Below are 22,983 nucleotides of genomic sequence, written 5' to 3'. Positions count from 1 at the left end.
ACTGATATTAGAAACCCAAAGAATGAAAAAGGAAGTACAATTAAAGGAATGTAAAATGATATAATAATTAAAATGTACAAAAATTCAGAAAGCTGGGTCATCTTAAGAATTTAGGCAAATTCTTTCAAAGAATTCTATTTGCTCTTAAGAAAACCACAGGATTAGTGGTAAAAGTGTTAAAGTTGCAAATTGTTACCTAACACTCAGGATAGCTTGATACCACTAGCAAAGAAACAAAGAAAGAAAAGGAATGATCAGAAGGCTGAGAGACAGGGTGTGGACACTTGCTGCCAACTGAGCTTGATGCCAGGACCAACAGAGTGAAAGGAAGAGCTGAGTCCTGCAAGTCATCCTCTGAGTTCTACCTGTCCTGGCCCATGTGTGTCCATACACACAACACATAAATAAGTATAATAACAATATTTAATAATAAGGTCACAGGAAGGAGGAAACTCCAGAAAGCTCCAAGTCTGAGATAAGAAACAACTCCAGAGATGGGTCTGAAAAAGCAGCAACTAAGATATCAACTAAGAAGAACTATAGATTTCAGCTTTTATAAAACAGGTTGTGGCAAAGTAGAAGCGAGAAGTTAATGGAGGAAATGCATAGGGCATCCACAAGCAGGCGCTAAGTACATAATAAACACATAGGTCTAAAACTCAAGGGAGAAGTCAAAGTGGTTAGTATAAGCCTGAGTGTTAACATTATATTAATCATTCTCAGAACTATGAGGCTAGGTACCAATAAGTTAAAGAACACAAAAATACTACAGAACACAGAGGTGTTTTCCACACATATCTGGAAACTATTATGAGAAGATTCAGATCCCAAACCTAACATTTCCTAGCTAGCTGGCCAAACCTACAAAAGCTGCTGACCCCTTTTTAGCTTACTTTTCTTAGAGGTAAAATGTAAACACAAACAGCATCATGACCTAAGATTATTAGCACAAGACTACTATTAACATTAACTACATTTTGTTATTTGCCAAGGAGAAATATCACTATTAGCTTAAATGATCACAACAAATGTAATAAGACTCACAATTTGCCTCCTTAAGTCGCCCACAAGGCCTTAAACCTGCTCTGGCAATACTGTGGCATGCTACTTAACTGTAATTTTAGCAAGCCCTGTGAGTATCTTATCTCAGGAGAGGGGGTGGAGGGACGGTGTGCACGTGTGTGTTTGACGGAGGAGAAGGAAAATGAGAGCTATCTAGTGGTGGTCCCCATTATATCTTACTTATAATCAACATACATGCTTCAAAAAACTACTTTCAACTTTTATAAAAGAATATCTTTCTGTTTTATTTTGGAAAATGAAAGCCAGCCATATTAAACCTGGACATATTTCATAGGGCAAACATTTGATAATGAAGTATTGAATATTTTATTTAGTTACTATATGGAAATGTCAATTTAAGGATAAATTATCTATAACTACAGGTATGTATATATAACCGGCTAGATTTCTCTATACAAAATTATCCAAAATCAATATAAGATTCTTTTTAAACTAACTGGCAACTTACTACATGTCTAACTAAATCTAACTTTTGGAATGACAGCATTCAACTTAAACAGTTCTGTCCAGATCTTTTGGCTCAAGAAATATTATTATTTTATCTTGGTTTGCTCAGGTCACTGAAACCCTAGGCAAGGTAGACTGAGATGGTTGATCATCCAACCTGTTTTTAAGGATTCCGTCTCTTAAATCTTTAAAACAGATTCAACTGCCACCATTAAGATGCTAGTGTACCTCCCTGTGAAAGTACTCGTATCTAAAACCCATGACTAGGGAAGGAGGCTAGAGAAGTTAAAGAACAGCTGTTTAACCAGCAGAAGACCTTGGGTCTAACCCTTCCGTGCCAAAGTCTTAGGTTAAAGGGAGTCAACATCTAAAGAGGAAAGGGTATGGGAAGTGTTTATTAATGACGTACTTAAGGTATTAATTAAAAGCAACTATTTCTATGAAAAGGAGTTTAATGACAAATTTTCTCTTGTCGTCCCTGACCAATATATATGTGTCTATGTAAGAAATAGTCTATGACAAAGACCTCAAAAATTCTGCAAATTGATAGTTTTATGGAAAATGTTTAACTATTAAATGCAAAGAAATAGGGAGAAAAGGCTATGAGAAGAAAGTTCCAAGCACACTTGTGATTGCAGCTTAACTAGGAAACTGAAGCTTCCAGTTTCTGATGCTGATATTGAAACTGTTACAGGACACTAACACTGTCTAGACTTTACTGAAATCACTAATACTTGGTTAATGAGTTTAATTTTGAATGGGGAAAATTCAGAAGGGAGGAATGACAAAAATACCAGTACTCATAGATAAAATTTTAAGAAAAAAGTTAAAGAATTATTATGTATCTGATACAAATGACAATGGCCAGGGCAATGCATATTTCTTATTTCATAACTACTCCCTGATATCCTATATTAATATCCCTGATATTCCTGAATTTAAAAATATATAAGAAGTGCTTTGGGTTACTAAACCAATATATTATAAAGCAAAAAAAGGAAATTAAAATTATATAGGGAAATATAAAACAAAATTACCTTCATAGTGGTTAGGAAAATATTTTAAAATAAAATTCTTAAGCTCCTGGTATTCTAACAGACATCTAGCTCCTAACTGGTAAGGTTCATGAAATAACTGAAACATTTATGTTTATGTACAGTTAACACAGACAGCACAGGTACCTTCAATCATTTACAATGTTTTCAAATATTCAGCTTTTTGGTATGGAGAATGGCTTAGTTTTCATATATATATCACTTCTATAAGCACATGCACACAAAGCGATATTTTTACATTATGATATTTATGTCATTTCCAGTTTTAAATAATCTTCACTAACAGAAAAGCAATTTATTCCCCAAATTAAAAAATATTCCACTATAACCTTCCATAAAGGGTTACTTACATTATAGAACTTTACAGAGCTACAACATATTTAAAGATGAGATGAACAGTGCATTTAAAACTATTTTAAAGGAGGTCAAGTCTGACCTCTGGGCCATGAAGCACTACATTAACAGCTCTGTGGAAAGAAAAATGATAAGGTATGAAATGAGTGCTCAGAAACGAGGACCTTATCAGTGAGAATACGATTCAAGCCTGTAAGACAAATTGCTCAGCAAGGCAAGTCACCTTCCTGCTGTGAGGAGGATAGAGCTGCATTTCCAATACTACCAACTATCTCCTTCATCATGTCGCCTGGCTTGCGATCATACAGTCAAGGAATGGCTTATAACTCCAAAGCATCTTCCGCTGATTTTGAATACATTCTTTCAAAGTCACAAACTAAGATAATTATCTTTGTCCTTTAACTGACAAATTCAGTAGTAAAAATAAAAATCTTTAAAAGATTTAATATGAATTACTTCATTGACCCTTCAAAGAATCTCATGTAAGAATTTGTAATAAATTCTCATTTAAATCATTTTAAGTTTACTTAGCTCTTGAAAGTAAAATTTACATTATAAAATGCAGAAGTCACATACTGCCTCACTTTAGCTCCATACCTGAACAGTGACGGACTGTTTCAAAAGTTCTTCTATAAAGTTCCAATTTGATTCCATCTGTCTCTGAAAAGAGAGAATACAGCTATGTTGAACTATTACTTTTAATTATGTACATACTTAAAATGATGGTATAAGTGTAAAATTCTATCAATAAAATACCTTGGAAAACATAAATCTACAGTTGTTCTAATCTAAGAGAAACCATACTGGACATACTTTATAAAAGCAGTGCACCTATAGGCGTGTTATATATATATATATAAAATTTTTAAATACTTAATTTGTTGTTACATGTCATCTAAATGGAAAAAAAGGATATAAAGTTATATGACAGTCTTTCCTACTTTCCTTCTTACATATGAAGTTTCCTCATTCTATTTGTAATATCCCAAATATAAACTACCTCATTAAAGCCTTTATGTAGTTATACATAAAAAGAATACTTGATATTCTTTCTTTATTCTGTACATTTAGTTTTGATTATTATGTGGCAGAAGGATTTTCTTTTTTTGGTCCAATCTTGATAATGCTTTCATTTAGCAAATGGTCATCTGTCTGGCAATTCCAATTCTATGCATGACTCTATGCAGCAAGGAGGAAAGCTAGTGGACTTTTAAAAAGGTTCACAAAATTTCACTCTTCTACCAAGAAAGCCTGGAGGATGTTCTCTCAGATCTTGGAGACTGAGATATGGAGGCACTAGTCAAAACCAGAAGCAAAAGAAAAGCACTTTAAAAAAAAAATCATGTAATTTCTAATGCAGAAAAGATATGACAAGTTTCTAAATTTCAAAAAGCAAAGCTAGAGTCCCCCAAAATAAAAATACAATACTTTGTGGTGTACACCTTGACACTAGCAGTCAGGAGGCAGATTTCTTGAGTTCAAGGGGAGGTTGGTCTGATCTTGTTCCAGGCCAGCCAGGGCTAATAGGGAGACTGTCTCAATCAATCAATCAATCAATCAATCAATCAGTCAGTCAGTCAGTCAGTCAGTCAATCAATCTATCAAGGTACAGACTCTTATCAGACTGTTAGATGATTATATTTATAAATATAAGCTCTAATTAATAAAATATATATTCACTACTCATGTTTTGAAAATGCTGGAAAATATTCACTAGAAATGAGGTACAAGAAGGTAAGAGGAGTGGCCCCTTGTTCTGGAAAGACTCAGTGAAGTAGTATAGGGCAAAACCAGAACAGGGAAATGGGAAGGGGTGGGTGGGAGAACAGGGGGAGGGAAGGGGGCTTATAGGACTTTCGGGGAATGGGGGGCTAGAAAAGGGGAAATCATTTGAAATGTAAATAAAAAATATATCAAATAAAAAAAAACAAAAGAAAAAAAAAGATGCTAGCTACACTAAACCAATACTTCCTTACTAAAAGCAACATAGTAACAGTAGTAGTCAGCAACTAGGATAGCATTTTATGATCTCTAACCCTTGGACTGAAGCATTTATATAATTCTCTCCCCTACCATAGGTGAGATGCTTATCAAAAGACTATCAATACCTATGTGAGCGGCAGTATATCACTTCCACGAAGCTTCCAACTTGATAATTTTTAACTTAATCAAGGAAGCAACTCTACTGGTAGCAGGCCTGAAGCCCACAATTTGCCAAAATATAATCTTCCAGCCCCAAGTAAGCCTTCAGGAATTGCCTCGAAGTGACAACTCTAGATAATGCCCTAAAAAAAACCCCAACTCTTAGAAACTGAGAGTGAGATACTCTTATATAACGATTATTAAAGTAATGAGTTAATTATTCAAAATAGTTAGTCATCCCTGAGCCATTAGAATAGCAAAACCTGGAAGGAACACCTTGGTTTGGAGCCTATTAGAGAGGTTGAAGATATGACAGAGAAGAGGCTGGTCATACCCATGGAGTCTTAGGGCAGGGTTTGATCCAACACCATAGACCAATAGTGCGACTTTGGGTCAGCTGGCATAGAGATCAACTATGTGGGCACTTAGAGGTCAAGCATATGTAATGGAGGTCAAAACAAACAAAAAACAGCAAAACTATAAACACTAAAGATAGAGCCTACCTTGGTGTTAAGAATATACTTTAGATCCTGTCACACACACAGTAGGGCCAGGTTAGTCTGCCCTGACTCCCCATGAGAGAAAAATGAAACTCTGCATTTGGCATTCTGCCTGTTCTCTACCGTATGTACTTCCTACCTATCCATCTTTGCTTTTTTAATTTAGTTTTTTCATCATTCTGCTTTGTTTTACATTCTGACTAGTTCCTATCCCCCTCTCCTCCCAGGAATCAACCCTCCAATCCACTCTTCCTGGTCTTTTTTGGTTTTGTTTTGTTTTGTTTTTTAATTTGTTTTCAAGAAAGGAAGCCCCCCCCCCCCCGCCCCGCCATGGATATCAACCAGCCATGCATATCAAGTTGCAGTAAGACTAGGCGCCTCCCCTCCATCCTAGGCTGGATGAAGCAACCCAGGATGAGGAAAGGGTCCCAAAAGCAGGCAACAGCGTCAGAGGCAGCCCCTCCCACTGATAGGGAAGTCAGAAGAAGACCACACTACACAGCAGTACCATGTGCCCAGGGCCCAGGGCAGTCCCACGCAGGCGCCCTGGCTGTTGGTTCAGTCTGTGAAGCCCTATGAGGCCTGGTTAGTTGATTCTGTGGACTTTCCTGTGGTGTTCTTGATCCCACTTGTTCATACAATCCTTCTTCCACCTCTTTTGCAGGATTTCCTAAGCTCTACCTAATGTTTGGCTATAGGTCTCTGTATCTATTTCCATCAGATGCTGGATAAAGCCTCTGCTGACAATTGGGCTAGGCACCAATCTATTAGTATAGCAGAATATCATTAGGAATTATACCATTGACTTTTATTCCATTCATGGGTAGTTCTATCCTAGGTCTCTGGGCTATCCAGTCTCTGGGTTTTAGCCCTCCAGGTAGTGTCAGGAATGAGTTCACAGTCACATGGATCAAGAAGTCATGAAGTAATAGCCAGAAATTACAAACGACCTTGATGTCCCTCAATTGAAGAATGGATAAAAAAAAAGTGATATATTTATACAATAGAATATTACTCAGGTGCTAAAAATAATGACATCATGAAATTTGCAGACAAATGGATGGAACTAAGAGAAAATCCTGAGAGGTAACCCAGACCCAGAAAGACAAATGGATATTAGATCTAAAGTACAAGAGAAATATACTACAATCCACAGAACCAGAGAGGCTAAGAATCAAGGTGGGGAGGGGCTTAAGATGGGGAGACAGGTAGATGACAGGACACATGAATCTCCCTGGGAAGAGGAAGTAAACTAAATTTCAAGGATGGAGGGAGGAAAGGGGGAACAAGAATAGGAAAGACCAGGTCGGGGAGGATGGCAAGAGTACTGGGAGAGACAATGGAATGGGGGTTGAGGGACACATCTGTAGAAAGCTAGCTCAAACAGAAACTCTCAGGAACCTATGAGGGTGATCTTAGGTAAGACTCTCATCAATGGGAGATATAGAGCCTAAACTGGCCACCTCCTGTAAGCAAGCAAGGGCCTGGATCACCAGCCACAGAACCTTCAACCTACAATCTATCCTGCCTACTAGACGTGCTGGTGATGCAGCAGTTATTAGAGTGGCCAACCAATGACTGGTCCAGCTTAAGATCCATGCCTAGCTTACTTTCTATTGCTGTGGTAAACACATGACCAAAAGCCGTTTGGGGAGGAAAGGGTTTATTCTATTTTACAGCTTGTAGACAATTATGAAGAAAAGAAAATGTCAACACTATAGCTGAGTAATGAGGAACAGACAGGGTTGACACAATTCAGTTTTTGTTTTACAAATGGATCATGTTAATGAGTACATTTCAATTGTCCTATCAAGGCATTTAAGTCACAAAAATGTCAGGAGTGTAATTTTTACACAGATAATTTTGAGAATGTTGACTACATGATGGCTCTAATCTGAACAAATTAAACTATGTATCAAAAGAAGGTTGATGAGAAAGATTGTATAAGGATCTTCAAGACATAAGCCCCTCAAGATGAAGGGCTAAGCAACTAATGACTGCTAAGGGAGGGAAAGCTGGTCTTCAAAGATGAGGCTCTCCCTCATACAACATCAAAGAGCAAGTCAGCCCAAAACACATATGTGTGTGTAGAAGCATCATCAAGTGGGCTCAGCAAGTTGTACTTATGTATTTATATGTATGTATACATGCAATGATAAAGAAAAACTTTCTCTTTAAAAAAAAAAAAGGTAACTGGAAAGAAAAAAAAACAGATTTTATTTCTACAAGATAATTTAAATTTAAGCATGACAGTGTTTTTCCTGCATATTACTTCACTATAACAATGTCGACCACATGTTTAATTTCTAAAGCCATGTCATATAGAGTTCATAAACCTGGATCTCTGTTTTTTTGATCCCACCAATAAAACCACAATGATCACTTAAGCTTTGTAGGCAATAGCCCCACCAGAAACAGACAGACTCTTACTTTCCACCTCCAGCAGACTACTTAGGGACTTGTGTGACTCTCCTTTTAAGATTAAATTTCATAACTTTTATTTAGTCACCTTTCCAAACACTTCAAAATGGAACATTAGTGCCTGACAGATCACCCCATGTTCTTGGCAGAAAAAGGAGTCAAAATTGATTCTTCCAATGCCCAAAAGAATTTCATATCTTTAAATTGTGTTTGGTTTTAAAATAGATTGACTGGGATTTTAAGAAGATAACAAATTCTCATCTACACTGAGAGAACACTGAATAGAAATGAATGAAAAGCTAGAGCTTCAAATATAAGAACTGAGACACTATATTGTTTTTGCAGGCTTATAAAAATAATAATCATATTGAAACTTCCTTAAAATATACAGATTTTACATCAAACTTTGGGGAAAGTTAAAAAAAATCTAATTTTGTGCACAATATTTCTTTGGTGAAAAACACATAACCATTATTACTTCTTATCATCCTCCACACATTATTCTCCTGTGAAATAGAGCACAGTACTATATAAGCACTTTCTATGGATAGCTAGCTATATCAATATATCATAAAGAGGAAAAAGCATCAAGGCAAATTTCAAATTTATGATTTAAATATATTTCAGATCCAAACTAACATGAATAATTACTCTAAAGGTATAAATCAACATGTCTTTATAGTAATAGATAAGATGACCATCTAATTTACTAATGTGGTAACTTGGAAATAAAAGGGAAAATCAGAGAGGATAAATATCAGATAACATAATGCTTGTGGTAAACTGGAACTCGTGGTTATCCTCTATGTATCCTATCCTATCTACCTCTAAGAGACAATCTTTTGGAAAACTCTTAAAATTATTATTATACATTTTCTTTTGGAGAGGAAGTTGCAAGAGCAAAGAGTGCATACAAAGGGAGAGGAAGATGGGTGGAACTGGGGTGCATGATGTGTATTAAAGAATCAATCAAACATCTTTAAAAATTAAATAATATGTTGGCAAAACAATTTTATTTTTAATTAAGAAAAATTCATCGTGATAGTTAAAATAAAGTCTATTATTTTAAAAACTATTGGTTATAATTCAAAGTTTAGATTGTTAATAAAATATCGCTGTGTATTTTTCAAAATTATGCTCCAAATGTCATGACGAAGAGAGAATAAGAATACCTAACATAAATTACAAAACAACTAAATTACTATTTTATTATGTCAATAAGAATTATATCTGATTCTTTCTATTTCAATTAAATTAAATTTATTTTTACATATTAAATACTAAAAGGCTTGAAACAAGTTTTGAAATCTGAAGTATATGGAAAGTAAACTCTTCTCATTAAAATATGAAGCTCTGTTATAATGGAATTACATTTATAGTAATAGAAACTTCCAAATAATATATTTTATTTTTCTGACATTCACAAACTTTTTTTGTGTGTGCTATTTCTTGGAAGTTTCTTATACTTTAAAAGTAGAACATTGGGATGTAGAGATGGCTCAGTGGTTACGAGCACTATCTGCTCTTCCAGAGGTCCTGAGTTCAGTTACCAGCAACCACATGGTAGCTCACAGCCATCTGTAATGAGATTCAATGTCCTCTTTGTGTCTGAAGAGAGTGACAATGTACTCACATACATAAATGATAAAGTAAATCTTAAAAAAATTAAAAATAAATAAATAAATGTACAGTATTTTCTTTATCACAGAACATGTATTTTAAATAGGCATTTTCATCTTTGTAGCCAGTTTCTGTAAATCATTTGAAATAATTGTATTTACAAAATTAAATTACTTCACTCAACAAAAACAAAACAATCGAGTTTATCTAAGTGATAAAATAAGGTGACCTTCAATCACTATGCATCTCTATTTCTGTACCTACAAAATGGATATATTATTTTCTCTCCTACTTTAACACACTAAACAGTGAATAATTACTGAGATAGTAAATACACTTTAAGTGCAAAATGCATTTCACACTTAATAAAGACTATTACTAGGGGAAAAAGCTAGATTTTTTTTTGAAGACATAACAAAGTTTAGAAATACTGGAAACTCTGAGAAAAAATATCTGAAAGCAACTTTTATTTTCTATATGCATACATAAATACATATTACATATAATTATTTTTATTACAGAAAGCTTCCATTTTCAAATGTGGCAGTTTCCTTTATAAATCTTTCTATATAAGTAACACTTATAAAAACATTTTTAAAACTCACAGAGGAGCCAGTTAAAAGACACATTCACTTACTATCTTGATTCCATAATAAAAACAACAATGTCAGAGTTTTCAGAATGAACTACCAGTGCATTACATACTGTGACTCAATGACAGGGCAATGCATGGACTCTCCAGAGGCAAACAGCAACCTACTGAGATATAGTACTCGCTACAAAGTGTTACCACAGTTCCAAGAAGCATTAATAAACTAAACTTATATTCCCTGACGCAAAGGAATTATAATGTATTTTATATGAATCCTCTTATCAACACCTATTGTAATGCCTAATATATATCATATATAACACAACTTTGAAATGCTTGACAAATCACCACATTTATATATACTGAGTAAAATAAGGAGTGTGTTCTTAGATGAATTAAGGTTTAACAGGAAGAGAAACAAAAATGCTTATGTTACAACTTCAGAATTACAGGCAATTTTTTTTAATTCCCTTAATGTTTCTGTAATGTTCTAATACTTAAAATATGTTAAACATTAGCATACTATTCCAAGAAAGTATTTATAAATGGGTCATAAAAAGAATTATGACAACTGCTGAAATTTGAGTATTTATTATATATCAGCAAGGACCTAGAGAGGATAGCACTAGAAACCTGCTTGTTTCATTTGGGGGCTGATAAAATATGTTAAACATTAGCATACTATTCCAAGAAAGTATTTATAAATGGGTCATAAAAAGAATTATGACAACTGCTGAAATTTGAGTATTTATTATATATCAGCAAGGACCTAGAGAGGATAGCACTAGAAACCTGCTTGTTTCATTTGGGGACTGAGTTTTGAGACAGGACTTACTCCATAGTCTAGGCTGACCTGGTACTCACTATGTATGCTAAGTTGGTGTTGAACTCGTGTCAATTCTCCTGCCTCAGACTTAGAAGTCCAAATTTATAGCACTGATATGTTAGTATAATTTTATTTTCTGAGAATGGCAGAAATTATACATATATAGAAATTATAAACATCAAATAGGATTTCAAATAAGTATATATACTAGGTGGTTTATGTCACAAGGAAGTTTAAGTAATCCCATAAAAGAATGTTTCCAACCAAACAATACATACAATAAAAAAAAAAAAAATCTGTCTTGTTTAAAGCAAACTTGATAGTTGTTAAGTAGGGTAAATTGAGAAAAGCAGGTACCTCTAAAGAATGTTTGTCTGTGTGCAGGTTTGTGCACTACAGCCATTGCCTGCAGTGGGCCCTAAGAAGACCGCAGATTCCCAGAGCCAAAGTAACAGGCAGCTGGGACCCTCTGAGTGTCGATGCAGAAACAAAACTCGGCTCTCCGGCGAGAGCAGTGTGTGCTATCACTGAGCTGTATCTTCAGCCCCAAAAGAAACACTTTCAGTATATTACATACAAACCCACTGATTCATTTCTGGGAGACATATGCCCTCCTTTTGACACTCTTGGAGAATTTATGACTAGAAGCAAACTTTAGAGCAATGCAAACCGTGATTTTCCGTGAGGAAATGGTGGACCAGAGAAGCTGAAGCAGTTTACTGAAAGTCACCCAAGACTTAGGAGCAGAGACAGGATTGAAGACCAAGTCTTCTACAAATTGCTTTTCATTTATCAAACAATAAAAACATGAACTTTCAATTCTTCAATATTAGGAGATGTTTATAGAAACACTATATAGAGAAAAAAAAAACAAAAGAAAAATCATTCACTTATGGCCTGAGCATATATAAATCTTACCATTCCATCTGATACACCATGGCGGTCAATCTGGTACAATGATGCCACATGAACACTAATCCACCAACTAAAGCCTAAGGGATCCTTGGCCTGGGGTAGGGCAATAGAAGGTCTTCTTTGGTCACTTGATTTTTCAAAAAGTGTTTTAAGTAGTTTATTCAACCAATTCCAAAATGACTATAGAAACAAAAAGAACATAATCCAGTTAAATTATGACACTATTCAAATGACCTTTGACTTAGAGTATTTATTTTCTGTTGAAACACACAAAGCATAGCATCAATTATGAACATTGATGTATTTTATGCTTTAAAGGTGTCTTTGTTAACACCCTACAGAATGTTCTGAAAGTGTATCTTTTAAATATATCATCCGGTAATTCTTACAGATGAGTTACAAAACTAAATTATAAGTCAATAATCATACTGTAGTCTACTCTGCAAACTTACTGTATTTACAAATGTTTTCTTTTTGGTTTCATGTACTTTTTACTAGTCTATTAATGATAACCTTAAAAATAACAGGTAAATTCAAATGTTTTGTAAAAGAACAGCAGCTGTTTTGCTCTTAGACAAAGCTTCACTCTTAGAATTAACTCATTCATGCCCAACCCAGTTTATACGCTAATATTATTGTGATTTGAGAGTTTGTTTTCCAGGGAATTAAACCTAAATTTTTTTTGGGGGGTGGGGGTAGGCACATTTGAGGCAGGGCCTTAAACTTCCTATATAGTCCACACTTAATTATTTATTTCCTGTTTCCTGAATATTTTTTCCTACACTTCAGTCCTTTCCCACTCTAGTAGCACTATTCCCCTGAAACTACTTTATAACATTTTTTAAAATGTTATTCTACTGGAAACAGCTTTATTTTGCCTTTGTTGGTTGAGGTTTCTAAGCCGGTGAATAATTTTGTTTGATTATAATGAAGGCAGTAGTTACAATGAATTGATTCCTAGGCTGCTAAAAAGTCAGCTAGCCATCCAATGTTTACCTTTTCTATGTGTGATGCTAAGGAATGAATCCAAGCATTCTATGTCACATCCAGTCCTTAATTTCACTGCATATTTTTGATAGCTGTTTGATTTCTTTGTCTTTAAACCCTGTGACTTCAACTGCAATGCACCAGATGCTTCTTTTTTTTCTTCTTCAGTTATTCTAAGCAGGTTCTTTGGGTTTTTTGATTTGTTTAGTTTTTATTAAAAATAAAAAACTATTCTCCTACTATTTTTACTTGTGTGTGTTTTACTCCTCTCCTTTTCCAAATCTAAGAAATGCTTCCTTATTTCCTATTTGTGTTTCTCTCTTTTATATTATACCAAACTTTATACTCAAATCTCCCTGGTACCATTTGTTCACTATGCTAAGCAACCAATGAAGAATCTTGCATAAAACAATTACACTAACTGGTTTTCTGGTGTTTTACTGACCTAAATTTACCAGAAAAGAATCCCTTCTCCCTACTTCTACCAGCATAGGTACTGTATGGATTACAACCCTTTTCAACTATGTCTTATACAAATCAAGTTATCCCAGGCTTAATATATAAACAATATTCATTTGGGTTGTGTTCTTCAGACATGTCCCATCATGTTTTGAGCAAACAAGTATCTGGCATAAGATGATTCTGGCTCAGTTTCATCTTTCCTGGACCTGTCTAAAACCACCTATTTTTCCAAGAAGTCTCACTGGTATTCACTAGAAAGAGGACATTTTCAAGCAATCTGAACCATTTTACTGAGAACTGGCTACCTCTAGTGAAAATGATAGGAAATGTATGCATAGAAACACACATCCAGACCTAGCTCAACTCTAATTCACCATTTCATGACATACGCTAGCTTCTCCTCTTCCAATTATGTGAGAAACAATATATTGAAGATTCCCTCAATTACAGTCTATAAATAGGTCTAAAATTGCCAACTCTCAAATAACAATGTTAAAAAAAAAAAAAGAAAAAAGAAAAAAAAAGTCCTAAAAAAAGATTTGATTGTTAGCCTGGCATGGTGGTTCACACCTATAATCAGAACGCTGAGGCAGCTAGGAGCACAATTTCCAAGATAGCCTGGGCTAAATAGAGAAATCCAGTTGTTTACAGTTCTTTATAAATTTCTGTTTAGCAATGAAAGTACATAGTCAAATTGGTATATTCTAACATCTAGATTATTATTTTCGACCTCTGTACTTTGTGTTTATTCATTTGAAATATAAATGCCTTCAAATACTTCTTTTTATATTCTGATCAGTGCACTTTCTAAACACAGTATTTTTGTCCATAGGAAACAATTATTATAAAATTAGAGATAAATGAAAAGCCACACTAAAATTATTTTGAAGCAGGGTAGAAAGACACAGAAAATTAAGGAAATATGAGGGGAAAAAAGACCTTCATTTGTGTTTGAGGATTGCTGCCAGTTCAGAGTCAAGCAACCAGCACAACAGAAACTGACAGCGTGAACAAGGCCTGCGCAAGCCCAAGCCTGGCAACATTCCAGCACTGAGGAGAGCAAAGCAGCACAAAGTCCCACTCCAAATGGCACTGTGGGTATCAACGGCACTCAAGAGCAGGCCCCACGCTTAGATAAGTAAGAAAATGCAAAATGAACTCTTAAGATGATGATGATGGTGGTGGTGGTGGTGGTGGTGGTGGTGGTGGTGGTGGTGGTGGTGGTGGTGTGTGTGTGTGTGTGTACCTTTTTTTTTTTAAGGCGAAAGAACATGAAGTTGGATGAGTAGGAAAGTGGGGAGGGATCTGGAAGGAATTTGTGAAGAAGAAAGAATTTCTTTCAAATTTATGTTGTATGAAATAATCAAAGAGTAAATAAAGACATTTTAAAAGTTCCAGCATGGTTAACATTGCTATGAATATTTCCAATATAGAGACAATATTTCATTTTTGGTAGAGATACTTCAAGTTAAGAAAGGTAAAATAGAAAAAAAACAAAGCTTAAAGTTTATGCTAGAGTACAGCTTTGTACTTTCACATATATAAACCTGCAGTTTTCTGGAAATTTCACAAAACTATGTAAATCAGTGGTTCTCAACCTGTTGGTCATGACCCCTCTGGAAAGTCAAATGACTCAGGCTGCCCAAGGCCATCAGAAAACACAGATATTTGACATTACAATTCATAACAGTAGCAAAATTAGAGTTATGCAGTAGCCACAAAAATAATTTTATGGTTGGGGTCACCCCAACATGAGGAACTACATTAAAGGGTTGGAGCATTAGAAGATTGAGATTATACTTATAATAACAACATACTTTTTTTTAAACTCCACATCCACCCCTGTGACTTTGAGTTTTACTCTAAAAGCAGTAATATCATGGAAGCACATCTGGAACTACTTAGTGCATCAACTCATTTAAATTAAGGCTGCACATTTAGAGCTATCCTTAACTCATTTAAGCTCCTTCTACAACCCTTTGAGATATAATATCAAAAGTCTCAAAAATTATACGCACATAGCTATTATTAAGATACTTAAGGGATACCTGCTCTTGAGAAGACCACACTGTGGCTCTTGGGTTACTTGTAGACTTTGCCTAAGTCCTCTTCCTAAATGCCTATGTTTACAACAGAACAAACAAACTACTAAGAACCACATAACTATCCTGCACATCCTTCCCTTCCACAAAGCCCCAGGTAGAGCTTGGGTCCCTTTCCAGTGCCCAAACTGGAAACTAATCCAGCCATGCTGCCTGTACCATAAGCAACTCCAAAGCCTCCTTCCACCAAGCTCTACCTTGTTCCCAGGCCCCTTCCACGCAACATTACAACCTCTCCACGCAGCCAGATCTAACTCACTCTTCTCCACATCTAGCCTAGTGAGTCCACCTGATCCTGCCCTCCTCCTGTTCCCCCAAATGCTCAGATTTACACCCAAATCCAGGCTTGGACCACAGCTGGATCCTGCAAACCAGCCTAGTCTATGTCTGCTTAACATCATTAGCCTAAGCCATAGCTAACCTCTAGATTAAATCTGACCCACACATATCCTTTCTTCTACCTAGCCTTCTCTATTCATATCAGACACAGAAATAACAATCCTCATCCCAGATCGTTCAGTAAACAAACAAACAAATAAATAGATAAATAAATATTTAAGAGAAGTCATTCTCTCTGCTACAGACCCAAGAGCCCTGTAAAAATGTTTGTTGATGATCTTCACCCTTGATAAATCCCAAGACACGAAATCTAAAATAATAAACCTCAAAGAATTAAGGCATTTAAAAAAAAAAAAAGCCAGGTGGTAGTAGCACATGCCTTTAATCCCTGAACACAGGAGGCAAAGGCAAGTAGGTGGATCTCTGTGAGTTCTAGACTATCCTGGTCTACAAATTTAATGGGAAATCTTCATGTCCAAGTGCTGAAGAACCTTGTCCCCAATTGGTTTTTTTTGATCAATCAATAAAGATAACAGTGGCCAATGACTGGGAAAAGGAAGATGGGGGCAGGGCACTTAGATCTCGTGAGGATGCAGGAGAGGAGAGAGGAAAATAGCTATGACTCAGGGGGAGAGGAATCAGTTTTAGAGTTGAATGGGTGATTATCCTAAATGTAATTTGGAAAGGGAAAGTAGCTCCCCAAAAGGGCTGCCCAAAGTTCCAAAGGGAAAAGTATGCTAGCCATGGGAGGATTAGAACTGCCCAGACTTTGAGAAGCCAGGGCATTTCAAAAGTAAGCAAATGTGTGTGTGTGTCTGTCATTCTCAGATACAAAGAGCTGTGGGGCAGGTGGCTGGAAGCACGACTGCAGGGAGCATGAAGCCAAGCAAACTCCATGCTACAGTATTTTGTTAAGAATGTGTTTGTGCAGGTATTTGTATTTTCTTTCCTGATGTCTTTATCATGTAATGTAACATCAATTGAAAGAACATCAGTGGTTACCAATTTCAAGTTTTATATGAGACTCATTTTATGAATTCTGTATCTCTAGAGAATCTTGATTAATACAATATCTAACTCAACAAAATAAACAGTAAAACTCAATACCAGGCAAGAGAAGTCCTCTATTGAATTGCTGTTCAGGTTTGCACATGAGACTTCTAACATTTTGCTAATGCCTGTGGTTGCTTCCCCACAACAGGGAGAAGATGCGCCTTTAAAACTGAAGATATGACACACTTGAGGCACAGGGGGCAAAGGACCCAAGGTCAATTTGACCCCCTCCTCCATAAGGACTAGCTTTCATGGTACCTGAAGGTTCCATGATAGTTTCCAACAGAAGGAAGCAACGAATAGCGCTACCAGCTATGACAACTATGAACTACAACAACCAACAGGGATGACAGTCATAGGATGGAGCATTGGTACACATGCCCTGGCAGTAGCCAACAGCTCTCTAATTGGACTTAAGACCTACTCAGAAGGAATGACACCTGGTACTAGAGACCTAGCCAACTTCTCTGGGCTAGTGTAGTAATAAAACAAAGACAAAGCTGCATTGCCCCGGACTTAATGTATAACTACATTCTAAAACTGTTCTTATACCCACAGATACATCTATTTCTCACTCCTGTTAAAGAAACTTATTCCAACAAATCCAGACTATTACAAAAAAAACACAACTGAAAAAATGCAAAGTGGTAGAGCCCAGCCCAATCTGATAACATCTACAACAAATTAATGCACCTAAAAGACCAGGGATCATTTCAGAAGGGGATGGTGGTGATGAAGATTGTTAAGTCAGAGAAACAGAAAGTTTGCAGAGTCAGGGAAGCCACACCCATAAATTGCCATCAACATGGCTGCCTAAACACATTCAGAAAAAGGATGACACCAAGAGACATACTAATGTGGAAGGAGGAATGTTCTGGAGGATTCAACCCCACACAAAGAATTATAGGCAACGAAGGAATGATAATAGTGGGAAAAGAATCTTCCCCAGAGAAAAGCACCAATACTCACAAATATATATGAAACAACATTAAAGAAAAAGAGGCTGTGAATCTGAATGAGAAGAGGGGGTCACAGTTAAGGAGTAGATAAGGAGGTTTGGAGTTAAGAAATAATGTGGGCTGGAGAGATGGCTCAGCAGTTAAGAGCACTGACTGCTTTTCCAAAGGTCCTGAGTTCAAATCCCAGCAACCACATGATGGCTCACAACCATCCGTAAGGAGACCTGATGCCCTCTTCTGGGGTGTCTGAAGACAGCTACAGTGTACTTATATATAATAATAAATAAATCTTTAAAAAAAAGAAAGAAAGAAAGGATGCAATTATAATCTTAAAAAACAAAACAACAACAACAAAACCTCCAACTCTACCTCACACTGACTCATCTTGAAATGCTTTTCTGAGCTGAAGTCAGGAATTCCAGCTTCACTTTCAGAAGAGCTCTCTGAAAATAACTCTCAGGTTCCCTAGTGTAGATCCACTAGGCAGAGATAGATAGAGTGGCTCTATCTCTGGCTTCTCCAGCCGCACTGCTGATAAACTTCTATATTAGCACCCAGCAATTTATTATTTTAATTCACTAAGTCCATGGCTTCTTGTCATTCCAGTATTTGAGTATACCAGCACATGACATGTGCTCACACACCTTTTTCTCTGCTTTCCTACATAAAAGATGATATACTACAATCCTTTGTATTTTGCTCATTTCATTTCCCAATGTATTAGGGAAATCATATTTCTTCAGATTCTTCCTCATTCTACTATGTGTATACACACACACACACATACACACACACACACAGACACACACACACACACGCATAAATAATGCAAAATATTTGTTGTGTCAACTTCATCAGGCACTAGTCCTAGATAGTAGATTAAATGTTATACTGGATACACACTTAAAATTTTTCTGAAGTTAACATTTAAATTGGTAGGCTCAGTAAAGCATATTGCCCTCCTTAATGTATGTGAATCCCTCCATTAACCAAACAAGTTACTGAAATTAAAAAGCTGCTGTACAAGATTTCTTCAAGTTGGTGAAGAGATTTTCCCCCCTCCCTTCAAATATGAAATGAGACTAGATCTGCTGGCTCTCAGGCTTTTAGGCCTTTGGACTCAGACTGAAACTTGTGTAGACAGCTCTCCTGGGTCACCAGTTTGCCGCATACATGCTAGGACCAGCTTCTATAACAACGTTAGAAGTTAGAACAATCTCTTAGAAGGTCCTTATTTATTCTATTGATGCCCATTCTCTGGAAGATACAGGCTAATACAGAATATTCTAGTATGCAAACATAATATTAAGCATGCTTTGAGTAGCCATTCTTCTACATATGGAATTCAACATACAAGCTAGTCACAAGTAAATATCAATTTTCCAACTTACTTCTGTAACAGACCATTTACTTCTGTGGTCTAGAAGATGAATAAGTAGAACCCATAATTCTTTAACACAGGAGCATGGGTAGTGACTAATCAGTAATGCTTCTGAAGGCATAACCTACAAAAAGAAGCAGAGCTATTTACATGCCACACAGATGATTGCTATAAAGAGTTAAAATATTTTCTCAATTTAAGAAAAAGTATCATTTCACTAACTTTTTTTAAAAGTTCCTTTTACAACCAAAGTACACGATAAACTAATTTTCAGCTAAAGAAACAAAAAAGAAAACTGTTCAAGAATTGGCAAATCACTACACTTTAAAATTCTGTTAGAAATAAGTTGTCTCATCTGCACCTGTTGCTGATCCTATTCCACAGTGCTCCATACCCGAATACTGCCAGGAGAAAGCAGGTCTCCAAGGGATGTGTACACACCTGTGAGCACAACTACCACTTCTGTTCAGAGGTGACCGCCCAGCACCCTCAGGACAAAGGAACCAAGGAGCAACCTGGGACAGGATCCTTCCGGTTTCCATCTGCACCCTAATCCTGTGCCACAGCACTTCATACTCAAATACAATCTAGAGAAAGCTTGGTCTCCCAGGACTGCTGACGCATCTGTGAGCACAGGTAAGACCACCACTTCTGCTCAAATTCCTGGCCAAAGAGGGACCCACCCTGAGTCATCAGGACACAGGAACCAAGAAGAGCATGGAAGAGAAGCCTTTCAGTTTCTGTCTGCACACTGGAGCTGACCCTGTGCCACAGCTCTCCATACCCAAATTACTCCTGGAGAGAACTGGTCTCCCAGGAGTTCTGACACACAGGCTTGTAGGGGAGAACAAGCCACAGTCAGAGACAGCAAGACCAGCTAACACCAAAGATAACGAGATGGGGAGAAGCAAGGGCAAAAACATAACAACAGAAACCAAGGCTACTTGACATCATCAGAACCCAGTTCTCCCACCACAGTGAATTCTGGATCCCCCAACACACCAGAAAAGCAAGACTCTGATATAAAAATCACATCTCATGATGATGATAGACTTTAAGAAGGACATAAATAACTCCCTTAAAGAAAAACAGAAGGACACAGGTAAACAGCTTGAAGCCCTTAAAGAGGAAACATGAAAATCCCTTAAAGAATTACAGAAAAACACAACCAAACAGGGGAAGGAATTGAACAAAACCATCCAGGATCTAAAAATGGAAATAGAAACAATAAAGAAGTCACAAAAGTAGACAATCCTGGAAATAGACACCCTAGGAAAGAGATCAGGAGTCATAGATGCAAGCATCACCAGTAGAATACAAGACATAGAAGAGAAAATCACAGAAGATATCACAGAAAACATTGACACAACAGTCAAAGAAAATGCAAAATGCTAAAAGTTCCTAACCCGAAATATCCAGGAAATCCAGGACACAATGAGAAGACCAAACCTAAGGATAATAGGTATAGAAGAGAGTGAAGATTCCCAACTTAAAGGGCCAGTAAATATACTCAACAAAATTAAAGAAAACTTCCCTAACCTAAAGAAAGAGATGCCCATAAACATACAAGAGGCCTATAGAACTCCAAATAGATTGGACCAGAAAAGAAAATTCTCCCATCACATAATTGTCAAAACACCAAATGCACAAAACAAATTATTAAATTATTAAATAGTAAAAGCAGTAAGGGAAAAAGGCCAAGTAACATATAAAAGCAGACCTATCAGAATTATACAAGACTTTTCACCAGAGACTAGAAGATCCTGGGCAGACCTCATACAGAACCTAAGAGAACACAAATGCCAGCCCAGACTACTATACCCAGCAAAACTCTCAATTACCATAGATGGAGAAACCAAGATATTCCACGACAAAACCAAATTTATACATTATCTTTCCACAAATCCAGCCCTACAAAGGATAATAGTAGAAAAACTCTAACACAACGAGGCAAACTACACCCTAGAAAAAACAAGAAAGTAATCTTTCAACAAACCCTAAAGAAGATAGCCACACAAATGTAATTCCATCTCTAACAACAAAAATAACAAGAAACAACAATCATTATTTCTTGATATCTCTTAACATCAATGGACTCAATTCCCCAATAAAAAGACATAGAATAACAGATTTGATATAAACAGAACCCACCACTTTGCTCCATATAGGAAAAGCACCTCAGTGTCAAAAGAAAGACACTACCTTAGAGTAAAAGGGCTGGAAACAATTTTCCCAGATATTGGTCTCAAGAAATAAGCTGGAGTAGTCATTCTAATATCAAATAAAAGCAACTTTCAACCAAAAGTTATCAAAAAGGATAAGGAAGGATACTTCATACTCATCAAAAGAAAAATCTAGCAAGAAGAACTCTCAATTCTGAACATCTATGCTCCAAATGCAAAGGCACCCACATTCATAAAAGAAACTTTACTAAAACTCAAAGCACACACTGAACCTCACATAATAATAGTGAGGGACTTCAACACCCTACTCTCAGCAATAGACAGATCATAGAAACACAAACTAAACAGAGACACAGTGAAACTAAAAGAAGTTATGAACCAAGTGGATTTAACAGATATCTATAGAACATTTTATCCTAAATCCTAAACAAAAGAATACACCTTCCTTTCAGCACCTTATGGCACTTTCTCCAAAACTGACCACATAACTGGTCACAAAACAGGCCTCAACAGATATAAGAAGACTGAAATAATCCCATGCATCCTATCAGATCACCACAGATTAAGGCTGTTCTTCAATAACAACAAAAACAATAGAAAGCCCACATACACATGGAAGCTGAACAACGCTCTACTCAATAATAACTTGGTCAAGGAAGAAATAAAGAAATTAAAGACTTTTTAGAATATAAAGAAAATGAGGCACAATGGGACATTATGGGACCCAATGAAAGCAGGGCTAAGAGGAAAACTCATCTCTGAGAGCCTCCAAAAGGAAACTGGAGAGAACATACACTAGCAGTTTAACAGCACACTTGAAAGCTCTCGATGGGTTTAGTGCAGAATTCTATCAGACCTTCAAAGAAGACCTAATACCAATACAAATGGAACACTAGCCAATTCATTCTATGAAGCCACCGTTATGCTGAGTATTCTCCCTTGGAGATGGAATGGTTCCGTCTAATCGGGAACTTGTCCTAATTTCCTTTTATAGAAAACTTCATAAGAGATTTTTTTCTACTTCTATCATGTTTAATGTTCCAAACAGATTTTAAAAATTGGTTGAGTGCATATTACTTTTAGCTTCAAAAGATATCATTTATATTTAAGAGGCATTTAACTATTATAAATTACTTTGATGACTTAAAACAATGGCATACTGAGTTGTATATTTTAAAATAAATTTTATTAAATAAAAAATAAAAATAAAAAAGAAACTGTCACAACTACTAAAATAGGCCCAAGAGTATAATAGACGCTAAAGAAAGTAAAAAGGGCATTAGTGCAAGCACCTTCTGGTATAACATTCATGACTCAACACCTGTTTTGAGTATATGCTAGAATGAACCTCAGTTTACTTGTATCTGTTCCACCTAACACAGTAACATACACGTACTAACACTAACACAAACACACACACACACATACACACACACCCCTAATAGAAATTTAGAAATGAACTTGCATTCATTATAAGGCAAAGTAAACATGCCTCAACCTACAAGTAAGCGGGATTAACAGTTCCAAGACACTGATATACACAGTGAGATAGTTCTACACTA

General features: G+C 36.2%; 1 protein-coding gene across 2 annotated transcripts in view; it reads right to left on the bottom strand.

Annotated features, from left to right (window-relative positions):
- Mms22l (MMS22 like, DNA repair protein) overlaps positions 1 to 22,983 on the bottom strand; it is a 116,570-nt gene that overhangs the window by 81,825 nt on the left and 11,762 nt on the right. For both annotated transcript variants that reach the window (XM_052176158.1, XM_052176159.1), the window contains exons 9-11: positions 19,249 to 19,362; positions 11,959 to 12,135; positions 3,537 to 3,599 (exon numbers count right to left, since the gene is read on the bottom strand). In XM_052176158.1, coding sequence (XP_052032118.1) covers positions 3,537 to 3,599; positions 11,959 to 12,135; positions 19,249 to 19,362 — 354 coding nt within the window. The remainder of the gene's footprint in view (positions 1 to 3,536; positions 3,600 to 11,958; positions 12,136 to 19,248; positions 19,363 to 22,983) is intronic.

Source organism: Apodemus sylvaticus, chromosome 3 (genome assembly GCF_947179515.1).
Source record: "Apodemus sylvaticus chromosome 3, mApoSyl1.1, whole genome shotgun sequence".
Classification (NCBI taxonomy): Eukaryota; Metazoa; Chordata; class Mammalia; order Rodentia; family Muridae; genus Apodemus; species Apodemus sylvaticus.
The sequence above is the reverse complement of the archived record's forward strand: the minus strand, read 5'-3'. Positions and strand labels throughout refer to the sequence as shown.